The sequence below is a fragment of the Penicillium oxalicum genome, chromosome III (genome assembly GCF_001723175.1).
Source record: "Penicillium oxalicum strain HP7-1 chromosome III, whole genome shotgun sequence".
Lineage (NCBI taxonomy): Eukaryota > Fungi > Ascomycota > Eurotiomycetes > Eurotiales > Aspergillaceae > Penicillium > Penicillium oxalicum.
In genome coordinates, this window is record NC_064652.1 from 3,468,085 (window position 1) to 3,482,514 (window position 14,430).

The 14,430-nt window shown below is 46.7% G+C and overlaps 4 protein-coding genes across 4 annotated transcripts; 3 read left to right on the top strand and 1 right to left on the bottom strand.

Moving 5' to 3' along the window:
• Positions 1-311: 311 nt before the first annotated feature.
• POX_c04603 (uncharacterized protein) lies at positions 312-874 on the top strand (the record flags this gene model as incomplete). Its single annotated transcript, XM_050113468.1, has 2 exons — positions 312-416; positions 464-874. The coding sequence occupies 2 exons, from the start codon at positions 312-314 to the stop codon at positions 872-874; spliced, it is 516 nt and encodes a 171-aa protein (XP_049971024.1).
• A 2,169-nt stretch (positions 875-3,043) lies between these two features.
• POX_c04604 (uncharacterized protein) lies at positions 3,044-3,952 on the top strand (the record flags this gene model as incomplete). The annotated part of the gene is made up of 2 exons (XM_050113469.1): positions 3,044-3,100; positions 3,167-3,952. The coding sequence occupies 2 exons, from the start codon at positions 3,044-3,046 to the stop codon at positions 3,950-3,952; spliced, it is 843 nt and encodes a 280-aa protein (XP_049971025.1).
• A 3,837-nt stretch (positions 3,953-7,789) lies between these two features.
• On the bottom strand, positions 7,790-8,341 carry POX_c04605 (uncharacterized protein; the record flags this gene model as incomplete). Its single annotated transcript, XM_050113470.1, has 2 exons — positions 7,790-8,140; positions 8,213-8,341. The coding sequence occupies 2 exons, from the start codon at positions 8,339-8,341 to the stop codon at positions 7,790-7,792; spliced, it is 480 nt and encodes a 159-aa protein (XP_049971026.1).
• A 4,083-nt stretch (positions 8,342-12,424) lies between these two features.
• On the top strand, positions 12,425-12,754 carry POX_c04606 (uncharacterized protein; the record flags this gene model as incomplete). Its single annotated transcript, XM_050113471.1, has 3 exons — positions 12,425-12,513; positions 12,571-12,634; positions 12,719-12,754. The coding sequence occupies 3 exons, from the start codon at positions 12,425-12,427 to the stop codon at positions 12,752-12,754; spliced, it is 189 nt and encodes a 62-aa protein (XP_049971027.1).
• Positions 12,755-14,430: the final 1,676 nt, after the last annotated feature.

A 14,430-nucleotide genomic window follows, 5' to 3' on the forward strand; every position in this document is an offset into this window, starting at 1 on the left:
AGGTCAAAGGTTTTTGTTAGTGGACCTATCTAATGTGCTAGTAGTTCACCAGCCCTCAGATTCCTCGCATGTCTTCCTCCCTCCTCAAAGGCAAAGGTCAAGGCTAGCCAACGAAAGCTGAGGTAGTCTTTTGGCTCTCTACCAAGCTGTCGCATATTGATGCAGGTGTTAGTATGCAAAAGGAAGCGTATAGTGTACCTTTTGCTCGTCACAACTATAAAGAAGCACAGTACCACAATATCTCTAGAGGTCAGAATTAGCTTGGTCATTGTCAGCCTTAAGCAATCAGCAGTCCAGCCAGATTCAAACTGATGGATCCACCTACGAAAGTGTTGCCAGTTGCAGAACTTTGTGATTCCCAGCCGGGCCCGTGCGGAAAGGAGCCCCGCCAAGTTTCGCCCTCAGATGCCGAATCGGTAAGTGGCACCATGTAGTTATTAATAGCAAACTACTGAAACTTCAGCCCTGTCTATCTCAAATTGCGGACGACGATAAACATCATTTAGCGGTAGAGCTATTCCAACCGGTGCTTGATACACTAGAGCGCCTGGAACGGGAGGACCCGAAACTTGCTTTTCAGGCAGTGAGACTGGTGGGGTTGTATCGCTGCTTGTGGGGGTCGTGCGTCTCTAAACATGTCGATAATCAGCGACTCGAAGAGGCCAATCAAGTGATGCGCGCCGAAAATACCCAGCTTTGTCAAGAGGGGGAGTATCTTAAACGTCGAGAGGAGGACCAGGTCGCCCGTCTAGTCTCATTTGAGCGGTCCATGGACGAGGTGCGGCAAGGTCTGCTTGGGGTGCTTAAAGACTGGAATGCTTGTTCGACAGGGGTGTTGGCAGGAAATTCGCAAGAAACACCGAAAGATCATTGATCAATAGACTTTGTGAATACAGCAAGGGGCTAGTTCACCAAGAAGCGGTAGACTGGCCGCACTTAAGGAATTTCGAGTTCTATTTTAGCTGAAGTCATCACTAGTAGAAGAGTGACTCTTGGTGTACGCTCGTTCCGGAAATCCAACCCACTCTTGGAACAATTCACGAATTAGATAATGGGCTTCCTAGGATGAAGCATGCTAATACCTTTCCAAGAGAGATTATACAAAGTTGAAGCTTGTCTGGTCAGCAAATTCTAATTCGGAATGTACACCGTATATAGTGAGCCAGAGTTACAGTACCTCCTGTGAGAGCAGCTAGTATCCACGAATAACTCCGAAGAGTGCGACGACCAACAGAGAACACGTAAGTCCAGTGTAGTAGTATGCGACGGCAAGTACTTGTGGCCGAGCTAGAAGTTGATAGCCGATGTGTCCAAGTAGCCACCAGTGAAACGAAGCTATGTTCAAGAAGTCAATGAACATAGCGAAGGGTACAATCCACCGCAGGGCGCAGATGACGAAGCTTCCGACTATGATAGCGGCCAATTTAGTCAGGCTTGAGGAGGCAGCAAAAAGTGGACAGCAGACTCTCAGACAGCGAGCAATAGTTGATGGAGGCTGCAAGTGAATGCTGATTCGAAGATACTGCAGATCGCAATAAGCACGAGATTCATAGGCGTCTACACAGGGGAGCTCACGAACTGCCTGTAAAGATAAGAATACACTGACTAATCCGGCGATGATTCCCATGAGAGCCTCGTTTGCTGCGCACCAGCTTGATGCCGACAAGACAGCCCACAAGATCAGTATTGCCACAAAGAGCCCACGGTCGAGCCACTGGTGGGACGCATGATTCTGAAATGTTACACAAAGGAAAGGAATTCGAGTGCAATTCAGGAGCAGCGAGACTGTTGCCAAGATCGAGAGTAGCACAGGGAGGGTCTTCATGATGAATATATTTTAAGGCATATCAAAATAGAGGCTAGAAAGGCAGAATCCTCATTTTATACTTTGAAACAGTCACTTATAAGGTGCTCATGGAGATATAAACACGCAGAGCTCCTGGGAATCCCGAAAATGCCCCTGGGCTTCGAAGACCCGCTAATGATTGATTATTTTTAACGCCAATACATCTCTTATATATTCTCAAGTAGACGACAGGACTTTATCACGCGTAATCGGCAGGATAATACTTACCAGTGCTTTAGCATCTTAGGATTTGATAGGTAGATGAGATAGCCAAGAGTTCTAGATAGGAATCTACGGCAAGAAATGATAATGACGAGTACGACCTACTCTGATGTCGAAAATGCAGTATCGAATCTTCCTGACAGCTTCCTAGACCTTGAGTGAAGAGACCGCTATGTTTGGATACGTACCTTCCAGAGCCTGTCTGGTCATCCAGTCTCCGACGCTTGAACGGGGACGTTATGCGCTAATCGTAACGAGGAAGCGGCCCCGCCACGGAGGGCGCAATTACTTGTACCGATTAGCTAGATTCCGAGGCAGAAAAAATTTCATGGTGTTCTTCGACACGGTTATAGTAGAGAGTATATCATTTCGCCTCCTCAGGAAAGGAAGGCCAAGTAAGGGAGTGACCTCTCTATATAAGCATTCTAGCTCTCTCACTCTTCCTGTAGTCAGGATAGGTTACGGAGAATGTACAAGCCAATATCGAACTTCTTCCGCTGGTTTTCGAATTTATCTGTTCCTGAAGTTTACGGTACTTGCGCTGCGATTCTTCTTGCATCCTGGCTTATCTATTTATCTATAGTGCGTATATGGTTCTGGGCTTATAAAAGAAGATATCTGTTGTCCTGGCATTCATGGATCTCAAGGCTGCCGGAGTTTTGGCGACGAATTATCTTTGTCCACCTACCAAATTCCTTCAGATGGCTCGACATCTCAACATGTTGGCAGGCTTTAGCTTTGGCAATTCTGCTCGCAGCAAACATCTTAGCCTTGCGACTTAGAGCCACGTCCTTGATGGTCGTCCAAAAAAGAGCTGGGTCTTTGGCCGTCATCAGCATCGCCCCTCTATGCACCGGTCTGAACTTTGGGTTTCCAGCTGATCTCTTATGTATCGACCGCCAGTCGCTCGGATGGTTTCATCGATGGATAGGGCGTATATGCGTGTTTCATTCCCTTCTACACGGCATTATTATCATGTCTACAACCGAAGCTTCGATCTTCATAACTCCGCGGTATATTTTCCCTATCATAGTAAGTCTACTTCGCGGTTGAGCCAGAAGACAGTTTTGGACCTCAGATCACTCTAACTCTTACTAGGCAGGGGGATCTCTCATTCTGATTGTTCCGGTCACGTGCGCGGCAATACGAACACGACATGTGCAGTTCGCTTTGAAATGCCATTATTTGCTTGCGGTAGTAGCCACATCTACCCTTGGATATCATCTCCTGAAACAACAATCTCTGTATCGTTGGGTCTTATTAGGTGCTCTCTGCCTCTGGGCTGTGACAAGTCTCACCGTCTCTATATCCACTGTGTGGTCTCGGAAGCCATGGCGACACGATAGACAAGAAGTGTCTATGAACGCATCTAATGGTCTTCTTTGGCTTGAAGTTGGTCTACCTCCTACTTGGGCTGTACAACCTGGTCAATATGTGCAGCTCTGGATGCCAAGTGCCGGCATTCGCGCCGGTCTGCAACTGCCCATCTTCTATGTGGCAGTATGCAAAAAGGATGGCGCGTATAAGATCGCACGGATGGTGGCTCGTTCCCGCTCTGGTATTATTCGAAAGCTTTACGACAGGAATCTCGCTTCTCCACGCGTCAATCGAATCCCAGTCACTGTGCTCGGACCATATGGGCGCCCGGAAAACCTGCTCCGGTTCGGGACCGTTGTGTTAGTCGTAGAGGACGTTGGCTTTTTTCGAGCTCTCTCGTACATAGAGATGTTAGTCAAGGCTAGCGTGCAACGGAAAGCGCTGGTACGGAAACTGGAGATTTTGTGGCAAGATGACGGGGAATCGAGTGAGTCGTCGACTTGTGTTCCTAAGTGGTCGCTTGGTATATCTGCTGACTTGGGGTTGGAGACTATCCGCCATGGGTGAAAGAGTGGAGGCAAGAGGTCTTATGCCTAGACCATCCAACATCTGGCGGATTTGACGTGAGTGGGTGTCCGAATGATATTTGAAATAAATACTGACTTCCGCTTAGATCCTACAATTCAAAATTTACTGCGGCAGAGCCGACTCAAATGAGGATCTTTCCACTTCATATCAGGAAGGAAATCGACTCTGCTTCTACCGTGACTCATTGAACATTGAAAAAGAAATAAGGGGATACATCAAAGACCAACGGGGGGACATGGCAGTCGCAGGTATTCTCCTTAAGCATTCTCATAGTAACCTGTGGGGAAGGTCTGGTGCAGTTCTGGTTCTGACAATTTACTATATAGTTTGTGCAGGCTATAGGATGCGTGAGACCGTCAGGAAGACCATCCAGCCGCACATCGGAAGCAATCTCAAATTTATAGCCCTTGACCTAGGGCCATATCATGCGTGGCCAGAAAACAACCACTATCTCTAAAGCTGGCTAACACGCTAACAGATAAAATTAGATCGACCGTTAACTAGCTAGGGTTTTATATAGTCACAGATAGCTGATTAAATGAAGCCTCTCATGGTAAAGCAATCTGATATTGAAATGCTAGTGTTATCGTATCAATCAATTGCTAGGCTGAATCAAGTAGCCTTGGTGAGAATAAAGGTGATTTGCTAACTTAATTCGAAAGTGGCCTGCCCTATAGGAGTACCGGGAGAACCCGTCGTGTTCTTTAGTCTGAGTTTGCCTTAGAAATTGCGTCCTCAGAATGAAAAAACGATTTTCCGAATCGGCAAGTTAGGTCTTCAACCGAAGGAATGAGAGATCATGTCTAAATAACGAAGATCGTGAAATATGGAACGCACTATCCAAAAACCCAATATTTTTCGATCGTTTTCCTGATAAAATTTCTTGCCCTACGATTTTAGGAGCTTTTATGGCGAACAGTATCTAGGGTACAGTATTGCTAGCACTAGTTTATCAATTTGTCCTATTTTTCTTGAGATTTGCCCCTACTTGCCACTCAGAAAAAGAATTCACCCGACACATTCCGAACCTATTGCCGTTCCATCTCCGGGCAGCTCATAGATAACAGGTAAATTCATAGAAGGGCCCCAAAGTCTCGATCTGTATAACATACACTTTGTCCGGCGGCGAGAGCAGATTCCAACGGCTGGAAATGTGACTGGGTCGCTCATGTGTTTTCTGTGGTAGGAGGCTGATCGACCGTGATGGCAAACCTCGCAGCGAAGCTCGTGAGTCATCGACTTCCCTGTCAGGTGGTGAAGCGCAGTAACTCTTGCAGATCGGGAATCCTGCGTGCTAACTTTAGGCTGGCCCTCGTGTCGGCTGGGAAGTAATGGCATAACAGTCTCCTTGAGTCTATTTTCATTAGACAGGTGTACTCAATCTCTTAAATTCTTCGCAGTGTAGATTAAGTCATACCTGGTGTTGATCCACAGTCGGTTACCTAGAAACCAATGCATGAGCAGAATAATAGGTAGATAATATAGTACGGGAATGTCGAATCAGTATAAAGCACTCGACTGATTTTTATGTCCCCTATACGGGCTGTAACTGATGAATTAGAGCTGTCGCAACGGCAGATTTGAATAATACGTTCGGCTGTGGAGCTGATGTAACTCTTAAAGAGTGATCGGCTTTGATGAAAATGATAATCTAAGAGACTAGCACGCCTAGCATTCCCCTGGATTCCCGTACAAAGCCACCTAGTGATACACTGAGCTGATCCTCGTGATCAAGCCCTACGTTGACCCCAAGACATATATTCAACGGTAACCCTCACATAGCTACACAACAGTTGAATATATGACGATAGGAATGGTGAGAGGTAGAGAATCGGTGAGGTGTTGGAATGTATTTCCTGATAGCGTCGGTGGACGTTAGAGTAGACACTATGTTAGGACGGGACCACGACTGTGGAACGGCATGATGGAGAATTTAAGTCGCGTAAACGAGAAGCATCTTTTTCTCTCGATGCTCTCAATCATCTCAACCATAAACAGTCTCACTCTACTAGTCACCGGCTTCTTCTGTATCGCGATAGCCACCCCGCTCTCCGACCGGCCTGTGCTACGTCCGGCAACTAGCGTAATAACCCCCACCGAAGCAGCGAAGGGAGCTCTGCAGATAGCTGTTAGAACCTTGCTGCCCCGCTATAACTCGACGCTTGGATTGCACCGAACTGCCCACGGGACAGTAATACTTCTACTCAATTTACCGAATTTGTGCTCGCACGAAATATCTCAAAGGCCATTGTTGCTCAAAAAGTTTCCGTCTCAATAGAACCCTAATAAAGCAGGAGCAGTAAGACGTCTCTGTGACTAGTGACTACGTAACCTAGTACCCCGATAAAGATCAGCTATCCTATAATAGTTCCTCATGCTTGACATTCTGGCAGACTTATTATGCAACTAATAGAAGCATAGCCTGCCATAATACACTCTTATCTACATATCACCACCTGTGGAATAATCTAGGCTTGCTAGGGCGATGAAGGACCCCGATACCTATAAGTTTCTCTTCTCAGTTTTGGATAGAATAGTGCTAGTTTCAACCTGGGTGGGAGGGGTTCATGTATGAACCCGGGATTTAGAAAATAGATCACTGATTCTATTGAAACTAAATAGTCTCTTTAGACACGTGCAGCGTGTAGGTGTGTTACTTTACAAAATCCTAGTAATAGTGCACTGAAGGCATTAGCAGCTCAAAGCTAAATTAAATCGATTCTGATACCGTTATGCTCAAGGTAATTCATCCGGCAAAGTTTTTGACAATGTTTTGTACAAAACGGTGGGGATGGAGTATCGAGGATGGTGCTATATGAGGAAAATAGCAGGGTAGTACCGCTATTTGGCTCTCTAAATTCTGTCGATGAGAGGCCGAATAAACAACTGGAAGTGATGCTGATGTTCTTCTGTGTGGAATTGCTGCGAAAGGATGTTAAGCATGCACCGACGGAGGCGGCGCAAGTTTCCCAGTACGGACTCGGTACGAGGGAGAAAGAACGGATATTGTTCCAGGACCTCTTCTGTCACTAGGTGAACTTTGGAAAGACGGAATTCCACCCAGTGGACGTGCTCACAGAGGTAAAAGTCTGACAGGTAGAGAAAGATATCGTCGGCGGAGGTGGTGGGGCACAGCGGATCGGGTCCAGTCCAGTAGATCCAGCAGTTTTTTTCAACCGTGGCGTCGTGAAGGCATCTAACGGGGCTAGCTCCTTTCGCTCCTTGACTGAATACAGAATCATCGAAAGGATAGATGAAGGTTTGACTGTGGTGGTTGGCCCCGATACAGGGTGGTAGGGTCGGTACATCAGAGAACTCCTCCCAAAGAGATTCAAGGTTCAGATCGAAGGAATCCGCGCACGGATAATCTTGAGTCTTGAAAACCATCCTGGGGAAGACAAAGGAGAGGAAAAAGACACTGGCAAAGACTGGTAGGAGAGGAGAGGACAGTAGCGGGCCAATACAAGGTACGTCCTGAGTGAAGGCTTAAACCCCTAGTCTTCGCCTTGAGAATCAGAATATAAACATATAAGATTTCAATACTTATGCAGAAAAAAATGAACGACTAGACTATTCCGTACCGTACTTCTAACGCTCTTCCAATGCATTTGGCAGAAGGCCTTTATTAACCAACTTACAACCCTCTGCAGTGGATAGCAGTGTGAAACGGATTACCAGCGCGACGGTTGAAGTAGGGCACACTATTCGGTCGCCGCTCCCTTGCCCCACTTCACCAGACAGCAAAATCGTGCATCAATAGTTGTGAATCAACAATAAGACAGCCCAAGTATAACCTATCATCCAGATTTCCGCTCATTACTTCTGCATCATTATGTCGGACGGGAAAGGCTCGCTGCTCTGAAGTACCGCGATTATGCCCCGCCCTAGGGAGTTAAATGCCTCTAGGCGGTCCCATAATAGCAACTCGCGATTGGCGCAAGCCTGGTGCAACTGGCTGTTCTCCTGTGCGAGCCATGCATTGGAGTCCCGGAGCACTCGGTATTCCTCTTCCAGCCGTATCTTCTGGGCGGACTTGACAATATAGCAATCCCATAGACAAAGATAGAGATAAAGAAGCTCTATGGCCGACGAAGCTAGAGAGGGATTTTCATCCAAAATCCGTTTCATCTCACTAACAAGGGGAATATTTCTAGTCACCGGTGCCTCCTATGTTCTGGTGAGAGTCCGTTGAGATTGATAGAATATTCCCGCCGCCGGGGGAGAGGAAGGAAGCCTTACTTTGATTCCGCGCCGTTTTTTTAGACTGGCTGGCTTTTGGAGATTGTCTGTTCCAGAAGCAGATTGCGATTCAGAGTCGAAATGTTCTCGTCGTCTTTTAGCCGAACGCTCCAGAGATGGAACAGGCATAGTAGAATCCATTGCAAACCGATTTGAGGACCTATAGATGAATTGAATCCCGCTTCTAAAGGGGTTTAGGATAAGATTAAATTGATTGAGCGACTTCTTATATGCTGACTCAAGCTTTGAGAGACAAGACAAGCGAATAGAGCAGGCGATCAACAAGAGCTACCTGTAGCCTCAAGAATGAGCCGAAAGGGCTTTGAATGTTTGCAGGCGAGGGTTACCGGCCCACTTGTTCACTGCGCGGGTTGAGCTTGGCATCACTGGCCCACCCGCCGAATTAAACAGGCCCAGAGACGTGGAAAAAGCCGTTGAATATAGTCGGCGGGTGCTAATATCACCGAACCTACTATGCCACCAGAACCCTATCACCCCTCGCTTCTGCCTGCATAGCATTTTCGGCAAGAAAGGGAGCCAGTTTTTGCACACGTGCAACAGCTAACCGTTTTCATGATGGACGTAGTCTTGGATGGCAATACACACGCGCTGGGACTACCGAACGACAGGACCGTTTTGAATGAATTCTTCCGTAGCCTGGAAGAGAATTACTTTCACATATCGAATCCGCGAGACGATGGAAAAGGTTTGAGTTCGAGCGATTGCTGCTATCACTATATCCAAAACCCCCTTTCTGGACTCCACGCGAGCTTTCGCACAAACCAGTCCTTCGTCCAGCGCGTCAACTATACATTGGGGGAATTGGACGGGACTGAGCTAGGGTTGGAAACGACAGAGCCAGAGCAGGCCAGAGAGTGGTTGAATAGGGCGAAGATCATCTTGGCCGGATTGAATCCTGCATCTCCGGAGCTCTAATAATCCGCCGAGGTTTATATGATAGCGACTATCCCAGAGCGCGCTGTCTTATATCCGCCTCCCCGGGTTATAAAGTCGTGGCGTTTACGGCTATAAAGCCTTTACCTTTATAGGAATAGGACACGGGAACATTGTCTTCGGTCACATGACACAGGACGGTCACGTGATACAGGATCAAATAACGTTGTCTTGACATCATGATAAAAGGTAGCAAATCCGAAGAATATTTTCCGTAGCAGGACGGACAATTTCAAGGTACAGTTACTGGCATTTACAGAAGAATGTCGCCCAGCGTATCGCAGGTACTTTATGATCATCTCCAGCTATGTAAATGGCAAGATAAACTTGAGTTTCTCTGTTTTGTCCTGTGTGCCATTTTCGAGGGCCTGAAGGATCGAAGCTACGAGTGTAATCAGACACTGGATCTTCTGCAGTCCGTCAAGAAAATCATTACGATGTGCGAAGATTCCCACGGGCAATTGAGATAACTGGTACCGGAAAACGAGCTTTCACAGCTAAAGTCTTGTCTCTACCAAATCAAACTAATACGCAATCTAGCAGCCTACCACGTTCCTGCCGGTAATAGCGTTATGAAGGAGAAGCAGGCGGTTTTCGACTCGGTGATTGCCAAGTTAAGGCTACTATTCAGAAAGGAGCGAAGACATACCAAGTTTATTAGGTGCGGACATTCTCACGGCACCATAACAATGATACTAAAATTCAATCAGATTAACTAGTATCCCATTGCTCACACACCCACAGCAATACCAGCCTCTGAAGATCTTTCCCAAGTCGGAATCATCTTATCTGGATCTCCAGTTCTCTCCAGTCGACAATCATATCTGCAACAGGGGGCATTTTGCCAAGAGTATTGGTCAAGAGTGGAGCCTTGGTGCAGGAATAGGCGACAACGCATCTCGAAATCTGATTATCGCAACCCAGGATGCTTGCCCCAACAAAGTCATAAAAAACAAAAACGTGGCAAGAATCAACTGTTAAATCAGACTACCTGACGGAAAAAGGCATCAGGTGGGAAAAGCGACATATCACAGGATCTAGCAGACGTCGGCTGCTAATCAAGGCTGGAACAATCTTGGAGTTATGGGATTTTTATACTGGAATCATTGATCTTGGTAAATATTCTAATTTCGCTTCTCTGCTGCGGCCAAGACTGATGAATATTAAGAGTGTGGGATGGTCTTTCACTTTAGGGACAGAGAAGACAGTAACTGTGGGGTTCAAATTTCGAAATTAGCGCTCTCTGGCTATTCTCATGAATATACTTGATGATTGTTTTCATAAATATATATATTGAAGAGGGGAATGCTCACGGCAGTCTGATCTCACCAGACAGGTCGAGTCATAGAGGGACCAAACCAAACCCACAAGCACGCAAGTCCTGGAATCCTCCAAGGTAATCGTGAGATCCGATGTCAGGTACCAAAGGCAGGAATCAAAAAGAGTGTGACATTGCAAGTGTGAATCCGACTGTAAAGACTGTCCAGAATCCTCCGTCCAAACTGTTGATCAAGTGTGATGATCGATCCCGCAAGCTAGGTCCTAGTTAACCTTTCTCGACGGTAAGGCTCTCAGGCATCTCCTACTACCGAACATCCGCCGTTAAGTACATGCAACCAAATCCCCCACTACAATATGTATTCAAAGGCACTGAATGCAGTTTCTACTAGCAAATCTAGGGGTGGTTCCATCCGAACAGCGACATCTATCGCCAGCTACATAGTCTACGTGCCTAGAATCTTATGCTAGTAGGCCAAAAGCTTTCGGGTGAAGGACAATATACTTTATAAGACAAGTTACACCGGTTATTAGAGCTTCAGGCGTGTCGGAAGATCTGGAAACTAGGCCAGAAGGCCTTGCTGTCATGTGTTGCTGTCGCCGAAGGGGAGCCGGCCTGTGTTAACGAGGAGTCATCCGACGTGGGGGAGGTTGGAGCCGAAGAGGCTCTCGCCTCCAGCACGGTCGTAACCGAGGCGCATAGGCAGTCAGTGGCTGACGCACTTTGCTGAAATTCCCGCCTCCCAAATTGACTGTTTGTCGTTCGAGTTGATGAATCATTGGTGAGCGAAATTTCTAGCGCCAGGTAGACTACTAAAGGTCCACTGAGGCCTAAACACAATTAGTAGATAACAGAACATATGGACGGCAATAACGCACAATTCCTAAGAGCAAACTCCAGCTGGGAGTCACAATCCTCGGACAGAAGAAGTGAATGGCCGCGTCCATCGATTTAAATTGAATCGAAGTCTCCGAATCGATGGCCTTGCTAGCTGCGGAGCTAGTCACATGCACTTTTAGAAAACTGCTTGATTTCAAGCTGTCCGAGCGTAGTCGTGGCTAGAGCCGCGAGAAGAATATTCAAGATCATGAAGACAATCTGCTAAACAGGCTGCTGATTTTTGTCACCAGAGACCGGCTTCTGGGCAGTAAAGGTTCTCGCTGGTTCTGGCTGGATTTTATATTGGCGCTTTTTTTTTAATGGCAGGCAAGAGGAGAGTCCTAAAATCATGAATTGTTGAGGTAGATTAATGCGAAAGCAGGGTTAAGCAATTAAAATTCCCCCGAGATGAGAAAACGAAGGGGCTTTTGGCTAGTTTTTTTGGACTTCTCCCAGTTCAAAAAGTCACATCGCACATGTGGGCTTTATTTGGGAATCTGGCTGAATGTTCAAAAATTGATGTGGATGTTTCTTGGAGAATACATTTAGTGCCAGGCTTAATTATGAGGGCGTGAGACCTGCGCAGCGCTACTCGCGCTCAACCCGATCCACGATATATATAAAGCACACGTTACCTTTATTACAACCACGTCACGGCAGGCCCAGATATTCAACCGCTATTTTGAGGAAGAAATGAATTTTCTACAAAGTTTACTCGCAGCCTCTTTGTGCGCTGGTCTAGCGGTTAGTCGTCCAACCGAGCGAATATAGCGGAGCTGATCTTTCTAGTTCGCTGGGTCACCGCCCTCTGTGGGCAAAGTTTTCTATCGAAGCTTGAATACTAGACCAGTGCAGTACTATCCAACCGAATTTCAATACAGATTCAACACTGACATGAATAGGCCTTGACCCCGCCACATTTTCCTGCCCCGGCACTTCCTGGCGGTGTCTACGTCGATGTCTGGTTTAACCCTTTTCTGATAAAGACATGTACAAGCCCCGCTAACTAACTACTTTTATTCAGGAACAACCCAGTTGCTACTACTCACGGGGAATCGCATATGTAGATCCGACACTCAATAATATCCAGCACCTTTCGGATGTTGAAGGCCAACAATGTGTTGCGCAAGCTGGAGACTGCGCCCGAGTGGCCTACCAAAATCAGTCAGGACTTTTCTTCTGCAATTATGTAGGTGGCAGTAAACGAGGCTCTAGCAGAGCGGTGACCCTAACGTGGATAGAACAGAACTCTGCTTATATCTCCACGGAATGCGGTAATCTTGTCGGTCTGGCAAAAAAACTTCATGAAGGTTGTCAGATTGCGAATTACTATTCTTTTGGAATCATCGGCGGCAAACTTCAGAACGGAACGGACCAAGTTAATTACTATCTAGGAATTGCTGGGGAGGAGCCTTGAATGGACCGAGTAGCTCGCACGTGCTCATGGGCGGGAAGTTGCGAATATACGCTTTGTTCTTCAATATTCTTGGAACGCCAAGTATCCGTCCTGTAATTTGTGTGCCTCTATAGGCATATGATAGCAAGACGGTCTGAAAGAAACTCATTGGTAAAGGACGACAATATCGCACCATGAATAATTCATTGGGTATTCTCTCCGCTTACATTCAGACTTTTCAGACAAATTTTGGCCTCCATGCGAAGCTAGTAAACGGTCCAAATAAGGCCTTGTCCGTACTTGATCTGGCCAAGGCCTAGAAAAACGCCACTATTACCTTTCAGTGATCGCCTCTGTACCCTGCCATGAAGCTCGGTCATAAGGAACAAAACTAAAGATCCCTGGCAGTGCTTGGCGATCGCCCCGTTTCAGATCGACGACAAAAGGATAAAAATATGCGAGTGATAGTGCTTCATGTAGTTTCAGCCGGTAAACTTGATAGTTGCTGGAAGAGTCGATGTACTCTATGAAAACCGGTTCGAGGTGGCGACCAGCCAGATCGCTGAAGGCGAATAGAAGTTCTGCCGATGCAGCAGGTTCTGAAAAGCAGGTCAGCTTATATACAGTGCTTGTACCCACCGTAGTACCCATCTTTGATAACTCTGATAGCCTTTCGCTGAAGTATTCGATTGTGGAAAGGTCCTGCGCGTCATGACAGAGCCGATCCCACCGAGTGCTAAGAGATTGAATTTTGTTGTCATACGTCAACACACTGTTGATGCACAAGGAGGAAAAGTCGTTCAGGACGGCCCTAGTTGGCTTGGTGGCGACTCCTGGTGCTGAGTGGCTATTGAGCAAGGAGAGGAAACTTGTCTCAATAGAAAACTCGCGCCCCTGAGCGAGATCCGAAACTCGCCAACGAGCGTAGCAGGATTCAAAGACCCTCAGTTGGAGAAGCACATCCTTGTCCGGCCGCAAAAGGAGCATCTTTAATAAATAAGTAATACTCAAGGTATTGAGATACAGCTTCTCATATTTTCCCCCGTTCTTGAAGCTTTCCAAAGCGTGTCTGATGCTGTTATGCAAGAACCGGCCCGTCTGTTGAACTATCTAAGATACCATTAGTCTGGGTCCGATAGTTTTAGCGGCTATACGATCCCACGTACTTGCGATGAGAGGTGGTATTTATTAGTCTCCGAGCGAAATAACATAAAAAAGTAAAAAGCGAAAATGCAAGTTTGTCATGATAGGATTCGAATACGGTGAAGGTCACTGATGACAGGCCCATCACATATTTAACCCAAGTCTCTAGGCGAAGCTGCTTGAATAGACCCTAGCTATCTCCTAAGAGCTTAATCGTTGTTGTACGCCAGTTGGAAAAAGCTTTAGAAGGACTCATAAACTTTCATTCAAACTTGTCTGCGTGGTGTTCGAGAATCTCAAGAGCTAGAGAGGAAAAGAGAAAGAAGAAGGAGCTACAGTAACACCCCAATTTTGAGGTGGTGCGCGTTGCGCGCGTGGTACACGTGGTAGGCGTGGCAAGCGTGGCCATGTCCTGTCCTCCCATGTCCTGTCCCCTCTCTCATTCTGAGTCAGTCCAGCCCTTCATATTCGCAACAATCATCACCTTTCGAATGTCTTGATCCGGGGAAAAGATCATCCAGTTGTTGAACCCATTCTCGCCTTTAAATTGGCTGTGATGGTACTTTA